The 18,385-nt window shown below is 40.9% G+C and overlaps 1 protein-coding gene across 1 annotated transcript in view; it reads left to right on the top strand.

Moving 5' to 3' along the window:
• Positions 1 to 291: 291 nt before the first annotated feature.
• plch2a (phospholipase C, eta 2a) overlaps positions 292 to 18,385 on the top strand; it is a 76,028-nt gene continuing 57,934 nt past the window's right edge. Inside the window, 4 exon segments of the mRNA XM_084917454.1 lie at positions 292 to 1,066; positions 7,698 to 7,844; positions 13,333 to 13,576; positions 13,793 to 13,922. Coding sequence (XP_084773580.1) covers positions 823 to 1,066; positions 7,698 to 7,844; positions 13,333 to 13,576; positions 13,793 to 13,922 — 765 coding nt within the window. The 5' untranslated portion in view covers positions 292 to 822.

The raw sequence follows: 18,385 nt of genomic DNA on the forward strand, positions 1-18,385 counted from the left end.
AGCTAGGTGCTTTGATTTAGCTGGGACTATGTGATATCTGCAGATGGGTGGGGGTACCGGACACCTCTCTTTCAGAGGAAATGTCCGTTGACACGACTCATATTAAACAGACTTTTTAATTGGTTTTGGAACTTTTTTATTATGACCTCGTCAAGCCTTGCTGACTTTTCTCACTCTCTTCCTGTTGGTTGTTGCATTTCAGTTCACACATTTAGCAAATCTCCTGGACTGGGATTACAGCTTGCTAGGGATTTAGGATTTCTGCCTGCCCAACACATGTTGCACAGTTACCTTTGTGAGTTGTGCTTTCATGTCTGTTCTGCTGTCCATTGCTGCATTCTCTCTGTCTTTCATGAGAAGCCAGCCGTTTTGGCTGAGTGTATCCTGGGGACTAAGGAAACAACGACACGGCACCAAAGCTGCATCTTTTTGCTCTGAAATGGAACAATATTGAGATGGTTTTGAGATGAGCAGGTTTGCTGATGCAATAACATTTGAAGATTATTGATAAACTGTTTGAAGTGTTCAGAGAGTGATTTTTTTTTTTTACGTGTGCTTTTTTCTTTGCATCTGTTTTGAAGCTAAACATGAAAGCAGCCCCTGATATTACTGATAATAATCCTTTTGTGTTTGTGGTTAGTGGAGTTGGATGGTTTACCCGTAAAGAACGTTCACTTTAAAGAAGTTGTGACTTCCTTTTTTTGGAAACTTAATTTACCCAAAGATTATCCACATTGATTCAGATTAACTGTCTGTGGGAACATTCCTGCAACTTCGAGGCAGCATCAAAACCAATCTCTGTTATAAGTGAGCAAATCCGAGATGAACAGCATCTTCAGCGTCAGCCCGCTGTCTTCAGCCCTCGTGTGTACCACCGTTGCTGCAGCGACTGGGGACAAGCCTGGACTTTTGGCTAAAGGGGCTTTTATCACAGAAGAGGACAAAAACGAAGATGTTGTTCCCAATAACAGCCAGCAGCAGGTCTTTCTGACACATGTGGTGGAGGAATTCTTCTGGATAGGCAGCAGCATTGTGGCCTTTTCCAAGTGGAGACTGGGCTACATGGGTAAGCTTAATCACATGTATGTTGCACAGAGGTAGTGTTTCCACAGCTGAGTGGGTTGGGTCTGTTTTAATGAACCCAGGCTGATTCTTTTATTGTGGGAAAGTTCAGAGTCAAACTTTGGTGTGGACCAATGACCAGGCTGAAGAAGAGCTTCATCTACAGAATATGTTGTGGAAGCAAACAAGACCAATCACAGAACTGGGGTCCGTTCTTCGTACCTCGCTTACTACATCCAAGATCAAATGACACATCCAAGATCAAATCATCGCGCCAACTTTGAGCTCGCTATTCCGGTTCTCCGAACACACCTGTTGTTGACGCTTAGTACAGCCGGATGAAGTAATGTGAGATCACTGGGTGGCTTAAAAGGGGCTACGCATAGATAGTAGAAACATTGATCGGCAACCCTTTGATTGGTCGGCGAAAATGTCGAAGGAGCGCGCTCAGTATTTTTCAGCAGCAGAGCAAGAACTCTTGATTGAGGGATTTCAGGAGTTTCAGAGTTTAATTAAAACGCAAGGGAACACTGCAAAGGCTGCAAAAGCAAGGAGAGAGGGCTGGCAGAAAGTTGCTGACAAATTAAACTCGTAAGTAATTTAATAATAATAATAATAATAATAATAATGGATTGGATTTATACAGCGCTTTTCAAGGCACCCAAAGCGCTTTACAATGCCACTATTCATTCACTCTCACATTCACACACTGGTGGAGGCAAGCTATGGTTGTAGCCACAGCTGCCCTGGGGCAGACTGACAGAAGCGAGGCTGCCATATCGTGCCATCGGCCCCTCTGGCCAACACCAGTAGGCGGTAGGGTAAATTTATTATATTATATTACATTATATCATATTATATTATATTATATTACATTATATCCTCTTTCACATTAGAGCCACAACAGGACCCACTAGAACATGGGAACAAGTAAAAGTAAAATATAAGAATATTCTACAGAATGGTAATATTTATCACTTATATTGCTTTTAGTCTCTTGAAAAGAGACCCTGAAATAATCTGTTTGTTTGTTTATAACAGCAACCAAGAAAAGGGCAGAGCAAAAAAAGACAGGTGGTGGTCCTGCACCCCCTCGTCAACAAGTTGGTTAAGTAAATAATACCCTCACGGGAAAATCGATATCTCTCTATGAGCACACTGTCGCGCTGAGCTAAAGGATCCTGTCTATCCCGCAATATACGCTGAATTCTGAAAACTCTCCTTATCAATCTTGCACCTTCCGCAATGGGTTGCTCGCGTACAAACGGACAGGACATGGCTGCGACAGACTTCCCAAATCCACCTTCGCTTTTATAGCCGTGGTCTCTCATCTTGATTACACGAAGTAATTTACTATTACTACTCTAAAATACGAATTACATCTGAAATAATCAAATACATGAAATAGAATGATTAATAGTACATTTCCCTTTTTTTAGGAAATGACCTGTATGTATCTGTATGAAATCAATAAAAGAATCAAATACTGCATTATCTTTAGTTACATTGATAATATTTATTTATGGAAAAACAGTGGAAAAATATTGCGGTTGCTTTCGTATAAATGAAGCGGACATACCTGAGTGGCCGCGATCTAATCCTGTTTACATAAAGTAAGCCTGCTCCCAAGCAGGTAAGCGTAAGCTTACGGATCTGTTGCTATGACAGCAAGTCCCGGATGAGCTTCGGAGAACCGAACGATCCAAGATCACGCGAAATCGTCAACAATCAAATCCAGCTAACTTACTTAGCGAGGTACGAAGAACGGACCCCTGTATGATTTGGTTAGTGGGTTTGGCAATTCAAAAGCTAAATTAACCACTCTCTCCTACAGTTGTCCTTCATATTCTCATAACCAGTGACCAGTAATGTGCTGTTTATTAACTGCTATAAAATGCATCTTAAACTTTGTACCAACAGTAAGTTTAAACTGTAGAATGGAAATAACCCCAACTCTAACAACAGATGATGCTGCAGCAACATTCTTTATAAGAAAACTGGTTCCCAATATTTAACATGTAGGTGCTGTTCAAACGAGATCCCTTTGCTAATTATAGGTTTACTGTGGTCTCTAATTCACTGACATAGTGACTTTGTCAGTCTTCATTATGTCTGTTGCCTCAGTTGGCCCATCTACAGATGGTTCGCTCTGGGCTTAACCCAGTGACCTGACTGAGGAGAATAGCCAAGTCCATCTCCTCGGCCCACATTGTGACTGTTGCAGCAGGTCAGTGGCCACGTTCAGGTCATCCTGCCACGTCACTGAGATCCAGGCCTCAGCTTTACTTCCATTGCCACCTGTTGTCTGGTTACTGATTTAACTTATTTAACAAAGCTGCTAAACTAATGCCTGTTCAGTTCAGTTTTATTTATATAGCAGCAAACTGCAACAACAGTGGCCTCAAGCTGCTTTATATTATAAGATAAAGACAAAACCCCCAACAAGCATATGACCCCCTATGAGCAAGCACTTGGTGACAGTTGGAAGGAAAAACTCCCTTTTAACAGGAAGAAACCTCTGGCAGAACCAGGCTCAGGGAGGGGCGGGGCCATCTGCTGCGACTGGTTGGGGATGAGGCAAGGATGGCAGGACAGCAAACACGCTGTGGAAGAGAGACAGAGATTAACAGCACCTCCATGGCTGTTGTGTAGTTTTACTGATGCACATATTGGAATGCCACCCGAGTTTCTTCTGTATCCCACCGTTCAGGCTGCAGGACAGCAGGGACAAGCGGGTCCCCTCTCCAGATTAAGTCCATGTTGGTCAAACTCCCGACTGGACAGCCATTTGTTTTTGCTTCTCATTTGAATTGTAAGCTAAAATTTAATTAAAGTAAAATGCCTGTAAAAAGATGCAGTTTTTAACAATTGTATGTTTAATTAACAATATATGTGAACATTACATTAAGATAAAAACTTAATAAAGATAATAAAATTAAACCAAAAATAATGGCTGATCTACATGATCTCACCGGGTGTCACCATAACGTAAAACACTATAAAATGTGAACCAAGGAAGGAAGGAAAAAAAGCTGCTGTGTTTGCTTTTTCTATTTATTCTTCATAATGGTAACATTTGTGCATTTAAAGTGTTAATAATCTTCAGCTGAGATTGCTGTTGTGTTTTTTTTAAGGTAATCAGGTAAAATGATTATTGTGCTGCATCTCAGTGATGCTCTTTTTCTTTTTACCATTATAGCTGGATAAAGAAAAGTTCTCTTCTTAGGACTTCTGTAGTGTCATTAATCATACATTCAGAGTCTGAGCCTGTTTTTTTTATTTTTTATTTTTTAATCCATTTGAAAATCCAGCACTTTAAGTGTGAGGTTGTAACCATGGCAACAAGCCCAGACACCCAGTGGTGTCGACTGTACAGCTTTTCTGTGTGACTCATGCTCTAGTTTTGTGTCTAAAAGCTGTTGTTCATGTTTGGGATGCGATTGTCGTGGTTCTAAGCAGGATCAGGCAGCTCTGTAAACATGTCGTTACTGTTAGAGCGGTTACATGTTGTTCCTGTGAACACGCATCCCTCTCAGCTTTGTCAAAGCCGATGGTCTAAATCTTTTTTGGGTTCATTTTTGTTTCCTCTTGATTTGTCCCAGTTAGATTTATGCAGTCCTTTTAATATCACCTTGTAAAGCTTAATGCTCACGCTGTGGTTGAGGGCAGATCAGTAACACCACCTGGTTGGAGTGAGAAAACAACAGAGCGGAGCATAAAGGGCATTTTTAATAATGATGGTGTTTTTGATCAGCTGATAATGGGATTGATAACGTGCCAGGATCAGTGGCAGGATCATTTTCTCAAATTCTAATGGACCATTGTCCATCTGCATATAGAATGATAGACGAGTGGGGTTGAGTTTTTCAACTGCACGAAGAAAACCTCGATTTCTACTGGTGTGAAAGCACTGAATCACTGAGCTCTTTGTGGTATTTTGAGTTTTAATGTATAAAAACAACTAACAAGAACAGCTGTGTACCTTCATGTAGGCACAGTTTCCCTGTCATCTGATCTGTGGACTTACTGGAGCTTAGACTCCAATTGTGAACAGTTCAAACTAAACCAACAGACTGATGCTGTGTTGATTACAGCAGCTTGTGTTACCCGGGCTCAGTCAGCCTCCCACAGGCTGTGTTACCAACAGACAGATGTATTCCTTCATCTCTGTCCTGTGAGGTCTGTTATTATTTTCTTACATGATTTGAGGATTTATTGGTGTCATGCTACATTTGTACATTATTTAAATGCATGATTCAAACTGGTTGATTCATGATTTTACTAGCAGGCTGTAGCCACGGGCTACAGTGTTGAAAAGTAACATTTAATTTGGAAACCTGTAACTTTCCAAGCTATGCTACTTGTCTGTAAGCACTCTTTAGCTAACTACACCAGGAAGAAATTTCAAATACTAAACTTCCCAAGGGATTTTTCAAACTTGGCCAGCTACAGGATGTCAGCAAACATATTGTTCTTTTAGCTGACCTGCAGGGGAGGGTGAGCAGAGCATGCTTTCCTTTGCTGCGCCCTCATATGTGATTTAATTGTGTTTAAGCCAACCATAAAGCTGAGTGTGTTCCATCTTGAAATGGGTCTCTTTGAAAACAGTTTGATTAGATGCGTTGAAATGAAACATGCTCACAAAAAGGACAGTCTGCTTGCTCTTCACCTTATGGACATCCTGACAGTTTCCCTCTAAAATCAGTGAAGAGCTGACTGTAGAACTCTCGATGTATGCAGCGATGACTGCTAGAGTGGCTTTATTTCAGACTTGACAAAGGGTTGAAGATGAGGCTTTCGATGGGTTTCAAGGCATTGTTTTCAGCAGTGTGACAGTCTGCCGTGAGAGTCTGGATGCTGTGACAACAGAACATTTCATGGATAACTGCCCTCTGTTTGGCTAGAAGAGTGAAGATCCCCAGCTATGTTACAGCTACTAGGCACTAAGAAATTTGTACTGGAGTTTGGCTGCCTTTAGTCACTTATACCCAATTTATGCTTGGTCGATGCAGCCCACAACTGCTGTGATTGGCAGGTTCAGCACCTGGATTTTATATTTTTCTACCAGCTGCCATTGCATATGAAACTTCGTGACACGGCCACACGACAATTAACATGTAATACATGTTATGTCCTAGGCTCTCCAAAGGTTCTCTACAGAAGTCTAAGATGGGCATTATAAGAATGGACTAAAAGATGACCTACCTTATATGATTTTATCCTGCTGTGATGCCTCAAGCTCATGAAAGCACAGTGCACGCATTCAGGCCAACTCAGAGCCATAAAACATATGTTTAAAATTTCAACAACATGCAAAATGTGTACGCTTTCTTTGAGTAGTTAACGTTGTCCTGAAACACTATGTGCACATGCTTTGATTTGCTGTAACATTTCTTTAATTCATGCATTCATGCCAAATCTGTGACGTCTGCTCAATATGTTGCAATATGTCATAGGGGGAAAGAAAAAACACATCACATTTTATCAGCTGCAGCATACCAGCGGGCTTACACACAGCACACACAGCACACAACTGTGCTAGTGTTACTGTAAGTAGTACTGTAAGGGTTTTATGTAGCTCTGCCATGTGGAGTACAGTAAAAATCTCACAGCTTGATTATGTTACGGGAGCAATTTGCTAGCTTGATATGGCTCGAGTCAGGTGTTTTGTTTTTGTTTTTTTTGTTTTTTTGAACAATTGAAAATATTTTACACTTGACACTTAGACTTATTGACAACACAGAGCATTAGAATGACTTGACTGTTACTGTAAAACAGACATTCAAAATTTGTATCTAAATTGTAACAAAAATCTTTCATCAGAAAAACAGAAATCAATGCTGTTTCTGGTGTATGGTGTGAAAAATGTGTGAGTGGTGCAGCTCGATAGGCATGCTGTGATGAAGCATTGGTCTGTGGACATTGTTGTGGCTTCACTATTGATTCTTCAAAAAAATAAAACTTGTGTTCGCTTAAAGCCAAGAGGCCGCTCACTTCTTCTCTGCCACACAAGATTATCCAGTGCATTAGTTTCCATGATCACAGCGGGTCGTCTGTATGACCACAGCTCCGTTTCTGCTGTACAAACACCATCTGCATATTTTTGGTGAGAATTTATAGCACGAACACTTTTAAGGACAGATTCCCACTTTCTTAATAAAAACAGTTTGCCTGCCTCACATTACCTTAAATGCAGCATTACTAATGCAACAGGCATGTTAGGTGTCCTAACATGGTGTGGATGTGTGAATGCGGATGTGGCCTAGTTTCCTGCATGCTGCTGTGAAAACAGTGGATGCTACAGAAAAATGAAACTGATGTGGTCAGGCGGGGTGTAACCGCAGCACAGGGACATGTGGTTCCCACACCATCTAGTGTGGCTCTACTGTGATTACCACACAGTTCACTTGCTTTGGAGGAAACAATTGCTTTGCTTTACAATTCTGATGGATTTTGATGAACTACACATATATATTCATGTGCACATACATACTTCTTGAATGAAAACATGCAGTGTATGTACATTTCTGTTTCATGCTTTCCTGTGAATTTCAGTGCACATTCCAGCAGTTTCCCTTTTGACAATATTCCGTGTTTTCGTCTGTCTGTTTTGTTTTGTGTTTTCTTGCCTGCAGTGGAGAAATGCATGAGCTCCATGCAGATGGGGACCCAGATGTTGAAGCTCCGCGGCAGCTCCAAGGGACTCGTGCGGTTCTTCTATTTGGACGAACACAAGTCCTGCATCCGCTGGAGGCCGTCACGCAAGAATGAAAAGGCCAAGAGTGAGTGTTGTCTTCTTAAAGGCACAGTAAGAAAGCTGTGTGTCGCTACTGTGGGACTTCAAATATACACTGATCAAGTGTAACATTATGATCACTGACAGGTAAGGTGAATAACACTGATCATCTTTTCATCACGGCACCAGCAAGAAAAACTGAATAAATTATCAAAGTTCATGTTAGAAGCAGCAAAAATGGGGAGGCATAAGGATTTGGATGAGTTTGGCACAAGCTAAATAGTGATGGCTGGATGACAGGGTGTGAACATCTCTGAAGCTGTTGTGGGGTATTCACATTCTGCCATTGTCAGTATCAAAAATGGTTCAATAGAGCAACCATAGTTGACAGAGTCATGGGTGGCCAAGGCTCACTGCTGGTTCTGATAGAAAGCTGTCAGAATACACAGTCCGTCGTGGTTTGCACGTGGGGTTGCATAGCTGCAGACAGGAAACGCCTGCAATGGGCATGTGATTATCAGGACTTGACTTAACGTCATGTGTATTACCTGGGAACACATGGGACCAGGAAGTATTACAGTAAAGAGGGCGTACATCGTGATGCCTTGGGCAATGTTCTGCTGGGGAACCTTGGGTTGTGCCGTCCACGTTCTCAGAATGGTTTGAGGAGAACAACAAGAAGTTCAAGGTGCTGATTTGGCCTTCAAATCAAATTCCATCATCTCAGTCCAGCTGAGCATCTGTAGGATGTCCTGAACAATCTGTGGAGGCCCCACAAAGGTGACAGCAAACTATGGACCAACATAATATTGGCAGGTGGCCTTAATGTTGTGCCTGAAGCTACCGGAACCATATTTTTAGTGAGAGGTGAGGCTTTATTGAAATTTCAGAGCTATTTCTACATGTTGTCCTTGCAAAGATATCTCAGCTCGATCGTCCTGAGTGTGAGCTACATCTTCAGTGAAGGATACAACATAAGGCTGGGCAATACGGACAAAGAATTATATTCTGAAAGATCATATATTTATAGTCTGAGTGGCAGCGTACAGTCTTTTATACAACACCAGCTCTTTGACCAAATGTAACTTTAAGCAAATATGTTAAAAGAATATATGAGAAGATTTATTCCTGCATGTCATTCTGAAAGCTGAACACAGACCGGCTTAGTAGTAGCAACAATACTGCTAGCACAATAGACACAAACTAAGTTGAAAGAAGAAATAAGAACTGATTTCAGGTGGACAACAAAAGAGACCTAAGGATAAGCAGATCAATGTAACTGGAGGAGGCCCAAATTAGCAGCAATACCAGAGTTTATAGAAAATACAGAAAAGTGGATATCAACAGCACAATCCATGAATATTAAGTATAAAAAAGTGAATAAGATTCATAATATTATTTCTTAGCTAAGTCTGAAGTAAACAAGGAGGAAGATATTACATGCTAAACAGCTGAAAGCTAAAACAGAGTAGCTGGTCATTGCAGAATCCAGTGCAAGGATAAAGTGTTTGAAGAGTATAAAGCATTCAAATGGCCTCAGATTGAGTCAGCAGCTTGTAAAGCATTGACTACTTATGCTCGAGAAGTGCACAGTCCCCTCAGTAAAGCTTCTATATAAGTTACATGAAAAGTGGAGAATTACAGCCTTTGAGACTGAAGACTAAGGAGGAGGATGGGCAAGCTTTGCAAAGCTGGTCGAACAGCATAATGGATCGGCCCATTAAAAAAGCTTTGGCTGTTAATAAGAAGCCAGTTATGGACTATTGTTCCATATGTTTCTTTTCATTTTTGGCACAATAGTATTATCATGTGCTCCTGAGACCTTTTGGTAATTGTTTTGCTTCCTCCATGACCAGTTGGGGTCAGAAAGGTACGAGTCACAATAGTAATATATGAGGTTACCTTTTATACATGCTCAGCGTCTCAGATCTGCTTCAGTTTAACTGCTCAGCTAGAAACAGCAGATCATCTCCAAAGATCTTTGACAGATTCATGGTTAAGTGCACATTGTTCCCCTGTTTACCTTTCACTGTTTCAGGCTTTAAAGGTCTTATAGGTTTAACTCTTGCTCCAATAAATTTCCCCAACGGCCTGAAACACTTCCAATCCAAAAGAAAACAACAACAAAAAAGATTTTAGTGTTTTAAAAAGGAATCAAAGGGGATTTTCAGCAGTAGCTCTCAGTAGAAATGAGGTCTCATAGCAGCTTAGGGACTCGGTTCCCTGTTGCTCTGCCTGCTCCATCCCTGGATTTAATGAGCTTCTTAAGTCAATTTAATTATTCATCAGCTTTAATCTGCCCACAGAGTGTCCTACACACAAAATAACACACATGCTCCCTTGAAAGTTAAAAACAATTAGAGCTTTATTTATTTATTTATTTATTAGTTGTTTTTTTGGAGGGGGTTGTGGTGGTGGGAGAACATCCTTTCTAAAAAAACAAAACAAAACAAAAAAAAGTTTTCAAATTAAATAATGCAGTTTTTCATTGATTCAGCTCGGGTGCAGAGCTCTGCTCTGTGCAGGGCTCGCAAAATCGCTAGCCCGACGTCCCGGGGCTAGCGATTTTTCCAGTCGGGCTACCAAAATCTAACTCAGCCCTGCCCGTCATAGGAAGGAAAATATATGTCTATGCTTTTGCATTCTTTCGCCAATGTAGCTGAGTAATTATGTCATTGGCATCGATGAGCCACTGTCAATATGTGACATATTGAAATCGCGTTTGAATTTGCGCTTGTTTTTTGCTTTCACTTTCATTTTGCGATCGCGCGAAAGGTGTGTAGAGAGCAGCAGCACTGATTGGTGAGTGACGATTAATTGCGCACCAATTACTCTGACTTCGTCTTATCACTCATTAGCTTACTATTCAAACGCGACAAGTGAAATCTCTCGCAGCAAGCTTAAACATGTGAGAGGTTGAGTGCGCAAAGAATCGCTGACCGTTATGTAAGTACGTGTGTAAAAGCAGCAGGGTTTACGCTGGTATTTTAGTTCTGCTCAGCCAAATAAGACAGGTCAGGGTGAAGAAGGGGCAGCCATAGAAAAGCCTACCACAAAACGGAAAAGTTATGACAAATCAGACTATGAGGCAAAAAGAAAGCGCAGCTTTTTTGGTTTCATGGACAAAAGAATTTCTGTGGCTGGAATATGACAAGCTAAATAACATGATGTTCTGCCAGGTGTGTTGTGAGTTTCATTTGATTTCTGAGTCGACAAGCGCCTTTGTTACTGGGACTAGTAATTTTAAGAAAGACCCCATCAGAACCCATGAGAAATGCAAGAAATGCATTATTGCCCAGTCTGCAGTATCTTTCCAGGAACAAACAGCAATTGCAAAAAACATACTAAAAATAAACCAAGCACAACAAGAACTCCTGAAAAAGCTGTTTAGAACAGCGTGCTATATTGCAAAGAGTGAACTACCACTGGCAAAATTTAGCAGTCTTTGCAAACTTCAAAAAGCAAATAGCCTAGATCTTGGTTCCACTTGCCTCTTACCCGTGACTTCAGTGGAAATTTCAGATTCAGGATCTGACACAGACTGATTCATGTTCTACACAGTTCTTACAAGTTCATAGAAATTTCTGTTCAATTTGAACCAAGTATTTGAGTTGATGATTGTAATTTTTATACAGTTGTTGTGATTTTTATTTTAACAATTGTTTTGATTAATTTTTGTTTCCATTACAATATTATACTTTAATGTATAATATTGTATAACAAAACATAAAAAAATTGCTTTCTTTTTTTATTCGGGCTACTTAAATTTATTTTGGGCTACCAAAAACTGAAGAATGCCTGCCCGAAGGGCTACCAGAGATTTTGAAATTTTGCGAGCCTTGCTGTGGTCTACAGCAGTGACTTGCCCACAGACACACCCACTGTTTCAGTGTCACATGCTGAAGCCAATCAGCAGACTGTTAGGCTAACAGGAGTAGCAGTAACATGTAAAGTACCACTAACTTTAAGCATCTTCTGTAACTGATTATGGGGATGTGTCATGCTGTATCATACCGTCCTTGTATTCATTTTTACTGACAAATCAGTCGATTACATGGTGTCAGCGTGTCTTTAGCCCAAACATGGCTCAGAGGAAGAGCCACCTGTCAGCCTCTGATGACCAGAGCTACAAGAGATCAGGCCTCCACCAAAGCACAATACTGTTTAAAATATGCCAGGAAGCTGTTCCTGCTGAGAGTAAAAACACCAGACTTGTTTCAACACTAGTGGCATAAACAATTACAAGTGCAGCCACTCAACACTCAGCTGAGGATTGCTGCACTCCATATTACAGGAAGTGCAAATGCTTCATAGAAGTTACTGATGTGGCTGAATGGCAGAAGAGATGGGTTGAAGTAAGTGGTAAAAAAAGCCCCACCCCACGTAGAAAAGAGTTTTATTTATGTGATGATACTGTGCAGGCTCCTAACAACGTACGAGGTTAACTTGCTGTTATTTATAAACTAAACATTTAAGCACTCGTGTTGTACTTCACATTTCCAAGGTAAACACTACTAAGGCTACATTTCTGCTTACATTTCCCATACTTACTTTATACTGTGTCACTAAAGTTGCACAATAGTGGACAAAGAAGATGTCATTAGCCCCAATGGATGTTCCCAGCAAAGACGTTTCTCTTGCAAAAAGTGAGTAAGCCACACAAATTCAGTGTCTGAGTGGCAAAAACATGGGAATATGCTTACAATTAAGTTAGCAGTTAACCTCAGAACAAACCAGAATTAAGAAAATAAAGAAATGCAGCAGACAAAATTACAGGAGAAGAGAAAATAAGTGGTTCCTTCCATCAGGAAACTGAAGTCATGTGATGCTCTGATGCTCCTATTTCTGCATCAGAGCATCTACTACAGATTGTTGTTGTTTTACGAAGCAGCAGTGTGACGACCTGAGGACAGAGATTCTGTCTGTGATGTGGTCAGAACTAAGCATCATTTGTTTAAAACTTGAATGTTATCAGTAATTAAGTGCCTGTTCTATCAGAGAGCACAGGCACTTAACTGAACTTTATTTGTTTCGGAGTTTAAACCAATCCTGAGCTGTTAAAATGCTGAACTGTAGGTGAAATACAGCCAGCCGTACAAGCGTATAAATGGAAAAGTTGTGACTTGTCCTCCTCCTCCATGGACCGGACAACTGACGTTATCATCGCCATCATCAGCAACAGACAGTGATTCCAGACGTTCTCCTAATGCTCAACACTTTGGACACAGTTTACGCTTGTGCATAATTTATAAAATTATAGCAATAAGAAGAACTTGAATTTATTATAGTAACTCCCCCTGTGAGGTATGCAAAGAACACTAACAACCAGATGGCAGCATACACAACCCAGCAAGAGCAAGGCTCAAAATAAAGTTAGAAAAACGATACACAAGAACAAATGACTCAACAGCCAGAGTACATCAAATTATTATTATTATGAATATTATTATTATACCTCATGGTCGGTTTACTCCCATACTGTGTTAAAGTTACCTTCTACCGCTAACTCACCGACTTGTTGTGTCCTCCAACAGTTTCCATCGACTCCATCCGGGAGGTGTGTGAGGGTAAGCAGTCTGAGATCTTCCAGCGCTATGCAGAGGGCAGCTTTGACCCAAACTGTTGCTTCAGCCTCTACTATGGAGAACACATGGAGTCCCTGGACTTGGTGTCCACGACTGGTGAGGAGGCACGCACTTGGATCACAGGCCTCAAGTACCTGGTGGCTGGGATCAGTGATGAGGACAGCCTTGCTAAGAGGCAGCGCACCCGTGACCAATATCCTTTTCATTGTACTGTTTACTTTCAGCCTCTTCACCTGTATTGTGTAACTGCATATGTTACATACTGTAGAATTTCAAAACATTAATAGAGGGCAATTTAAAGCATTGACGGGCTGAACTGACCCATTGCACTGACGTTACACTGCTCTGGTTATAAACGATAAATGTGCTGAACTGTTGTGGTGACTTTCCTTAACCAGAGTGTCACCACATGGCTAAAGCAGACCTTCACAGAGGCTGATAAGAATGGTGATGGCAGCTTAAGCATCAGCGAAGTTCTCCAGCTCCTGCACAAACTCAATGTCAACCTGCCCCGACAGAAGGTCAAACAGATGTTCAAGGTACAGAGCAAATTAACCTGAGTGACCTCCAGACTCAGGAGGACCATACGGGACACAAAGGCATGTGTGGGCACATGGTTTAGTGAGGTGTTTAAAGACCAATAGCACTTTGATTTATTGTAGCACTGTGAATGGAAAACGTGTCTTCTGTCAGCAGCTGCTGAAATCAATCTTTCTCACAGTCAGAGCTACAGTCGTCATGTGCTAACCCTGTGGCTGGGCCTCACCTCCATCAGTCACTGAACTGGACTCATGGAAAGAAATCTTTACACAAATCTTTACGCAAAATTGCAAAAACAATTTTAAAAATGTGTACAGCCAAACAATAAATACTGATCGTGTACGTACGATTTATTAAGTTCAGCTCATAAATCTGATCATTTTACCTTCTGAAAGCCATACAAATGTGTAAAACTACACACAGCTCTCTCTCGGTCACTTACAAAACCTTAAATATGTGTGGACGAATCGCCTGATACGCACAGTGTCCACCATCTGTTTTGAGACAAATTTAATGCTGCCATCTTCTCACCGATCCACAAATGTAAGATGCATTCAATTTCCAGTGTAACTGGGACATCTGAGCTTCCACTGCATCTTAGTTTGGGGTTCTACATCTTGGTTTACGCCTGTGGATCATATATAACTCTTTTGAGGCACTTCTCCAAATCTCTTTGTGCTGCTGTTTCCTGTTGGAGCATTTTAATGCAAGTAACTGACAAATAATATGGCTTCCTATGTGGCCCAAGATATCTGTGCTCCATTACTGCTGAGTATTAAGTAATAATGAGCAGGTATGTATGGCAGGGAGTGACATCATATTGACATCTATGGGCACTAATTGCGGTAACTATGACTGTTATAAACCATCTGATACTGCAAAGTGTGCTTTCTTTGTATTTGCACAGTCATCAGACAGGTAGTGTTTTTTGAGTTGTAATCAACCAATAGGATTGCATGGTCAACGATGTTGTTAACACTGCTAAGAAAGTTTGGAAACTCTGCATTTCATTGTTTTAAATGGTCACCTGTTTACAATTACCCTGAACTTATCAAGCCCAGCACTGGTGTAGTGGAGCTACTTCAGCCTTGGATGGCACACTTCCACCAGATCTGTCCTGTGAGTGACGGTCTGTAAAACCCGTCTGAGCTTTGGCCTGTGTTTTGTCACAATTTAAAATACAGAGACTCATAGTTCTGCCTGTGGGGAAAATTCAAGTAAAAAATTCTAAATGGACTGTTTATTCCCCCCCCCCCCTATGCTGTCTGGCATTCACAAGTCTAATGCATCGGGGAACAACCTGCATATATTTGGCATGCAGACTGGAGAGGCCAGGGGTCAAACCACCAACCTTGCGATTAGCAGTTGACCTGCTCTACCTCCTGAGCTACAGCCACCCCGAGGGCAGGGTCAAGGTGCAGCTAACAGCTTGAACTTGCTAACAAGCACCACCATCATCTTCTCCTGCACTCATGCCCACTTTCGCGTCTTCGGATGCAAAAATATTCCACCTGTATCCATATCCAACCTCGATCTCCCTGCACTGGCCAGCTTTATAGGATTAGGTAAATTATTCAATGCATTGGATATGAGGCTGAGAGCTAGGGGGCAGATTATGCTTTTAAATTAAAATGTCCACATTTGATATTATTTGGTACAAATTAATTCCCATGTATAAAGTGAACGGTTGTAGTATTCCTTTAAAGAAAACTCACTTCAGAGGCTGTTGGTTAATTTACTTACAGCAATGCAACAGCATCTACAAGTGGATGTGATCCATGACTTACTAAGCTTGCTAGTGCAAAGGCTAATGCAGCTTGTAAAATGTGTAAAATATGATCCACTGTCAATCCAGGTCAAGAAAGGTGTTACTGCTGTCTCATGTGACCTAGTATGTGAGTGAGCAGGGAACAGACTGTGACTAATATAGATGTTGGCTAAAGGATTAGTGTGCTGAAGGTTGATTTGGCCCTTTTAGCCGGATTCCTGTCACTAAGTCAAGCGATCTATTGACAGTCAGCCATATGGTGCTGCTGGGACACAGATGGCCTCTGGCGTATTGCAGGTGTGTTCTGACACTGATGAGGATTTGTGTGTTAATGATCTCTAAACTCATTCTTTGGTTTAATCTACTTACAATGAAGATAAATAATAGTGTCCTTACCTCTTTCTCAGTGTGTAGCGATACTACATATGATCACATTCCACACGTTACTGCATATACTTTACCACACTAAGAATGAACAGTAAAAGGCACACAGAGAGAACAGATAAAGCAGTGCAGTCATGTAAATGAGGGTAGACCAGTGCACCACAGACTTCATCATCAAATCTAACCATAAATAACTAAACATTTCCATGGATGTATTAGTAGTATTGTATCAGACAACATTACTTTTCTCTACTTGGGAAACTAGCAAGTGAATTTTCAGTAAAACTTGTTAGAGGGAAAAAGTTGCAGTGAACCACTGTGGAACAGGGCAGGTGGGTGTGCATCCATTTAACTTTTTCCATACGAACACCATGGATGCCCGGGTTACAAATGAATAAGCTCTTGTCCTTAAAGACAGCGTTTATTTACCCAGTGGGGCAATTTTTCACTACTTTTGATTTTACCTTTAAAAACTATTTAGCTTGCCTTATTTGATATCATTCTTTTCACCACATCCTCACGTCTAAATTTATAGTTACATATACATACTGTAGAGAACTGATCTAAACCACATAAAAAACAAAAAATCTGAGTAGGAAATGGTTAGATTTTTCTTTTACTGTAAAAGCCACAAAGATGTTTATTGAATCATCTTCATAACTTGAAATGCAACTGTAATTTGTAAATTAAAAAACTTCTGCATAAAGTAAGCCAATACCTCAAGTCTTTTTTTTTTTTTTTTTTTTTTTTTTTTTTTTTTGGACAACCATTTAAAAATATTCCTACCACTAAAATTACAGAACAATTAAGATGCGACACAATTTATTTGTGCCACTCCAAAAATAGTTTCTGTCCACCACAAGACAGAGGAACACATCGCAGGGCTGAAACCTGCCGGCCTCACATCTCAAAACTCGTTATCAATATCATTCGCTCTCTCACTTGCTCTCTCACCATTGTCACTCCTAAAACGTTCTTCTCTTCAAGCATTCGGCTTGGTCTGCTGATCTGCTGTGTCCAAAGTCCCACTAGGTAACCAAGCCCAGTAGGACTCCTCCTTCAGTTTGATGGCTCCCTTCTCCCTTCACCTTTTTGGGCTCCTTGTAGCAGCCTCAACAATAGAGGTGCAGAACGTGGTCCATTTGGACTTAATGTCCCCAGCCATTTCAGAATGCTGTTGATGTTTTGCTGGAGGTGGGAGTCAAAGATCTCACGGACCTGGTAAGACAATACCAGCACATTCTCTGTGCTGGTAATAAATACATGAACTAGTTTTTCAGCATCACTCTGAGACAGGATATTTCTAATTTTAGAGATGTTGCACAAATGGAAGAAAGCAGTCTTACATATTTGTTTAATATGTGCATTGAAGGACATATCCTGGTCAAAATGACTCCAAGGTTCCTCACAGTGTTACTGGAGGCCAAGGTAATGCCATCCAGAGTAAGTTGTTTTTGTTTTTTCTGGATAGCATTACCTACGATTTTTCGGGCTGGGTTTTATCTGAATTTCAAAGCAGAAAATTAGAGGTCATCCAGGCCTTTATGTCTTTAAAAACATTCCCACAGTTTAACTAATTGGTTTGTTTTATCCGGTTTCATGGATCGATAACATGAAAACTAACTGTACAGCCAGATATGAGGTTGTGCTGAAAAAAATGATGCCAAAGAAGGTAAACTGTTTTTAAAACCGAAAAATAAATGTGAAGTTAAATTAGTTAAAAACTGCCAATTTCATCCTGGACCCCAAAGGATTAATGGCACCGGAAAAATCCAAAAACATCATTCTCATAAAGCCCTGATGTGTCTTTCGTCCTGTCCTCTTCTTTTCACCCCAACCAGTTGTGGCAGATAGCTGCTCCTCCCCGAGCCTGGTTCTGCTGGAGGTTTCTCCCTGTTTAAAGGGGGAATCTTCTCGTTCCTGCTGTCACCAAGTGATTGCCAGAGGGTTTTCTCTGTATTGCTGTAGGGTCTTTACCTTACAATATAACGGGCAGTGAGTAGTTGGGATTTGACGTTATATAAATAAAATTGAACACACATGGTTTATGTAGCTGAGCCACAGTCAGCAAGCCTGAAAAATACAAGATTCATTGACAACCATACAAAAAGCTGCTGCAACAGGCGTCCCTCGCATGGTACCATCTGATCTAGCCTTGTTGTGCATTTTTCCAGGAAATGGAGACCTGTATACATTTGTAGTGACAAAGCAGAGCTACATCGTTATTGACACAGGTTGGATGTAACAGCTGGAGGTGTTATTGTACTAAATAAAATGTAAAGAAGCACGGCTCTTCAGCAGGGGATTTAC

This window comes from Perissodus microlepis, chromosome 20 (assembly GCF_051167445.1).
Source record: "Perissodus microlepis isolate ML-2025 ecotype Zambia chromosome 20, ASM5116744v1, whole genome shotgun sequence".
NCBI lineage: Eukaryota > Metazoa > Chordata > Actinopteri > Cichliformes > Cichlidae > Perissodus > Perissodus microlepis.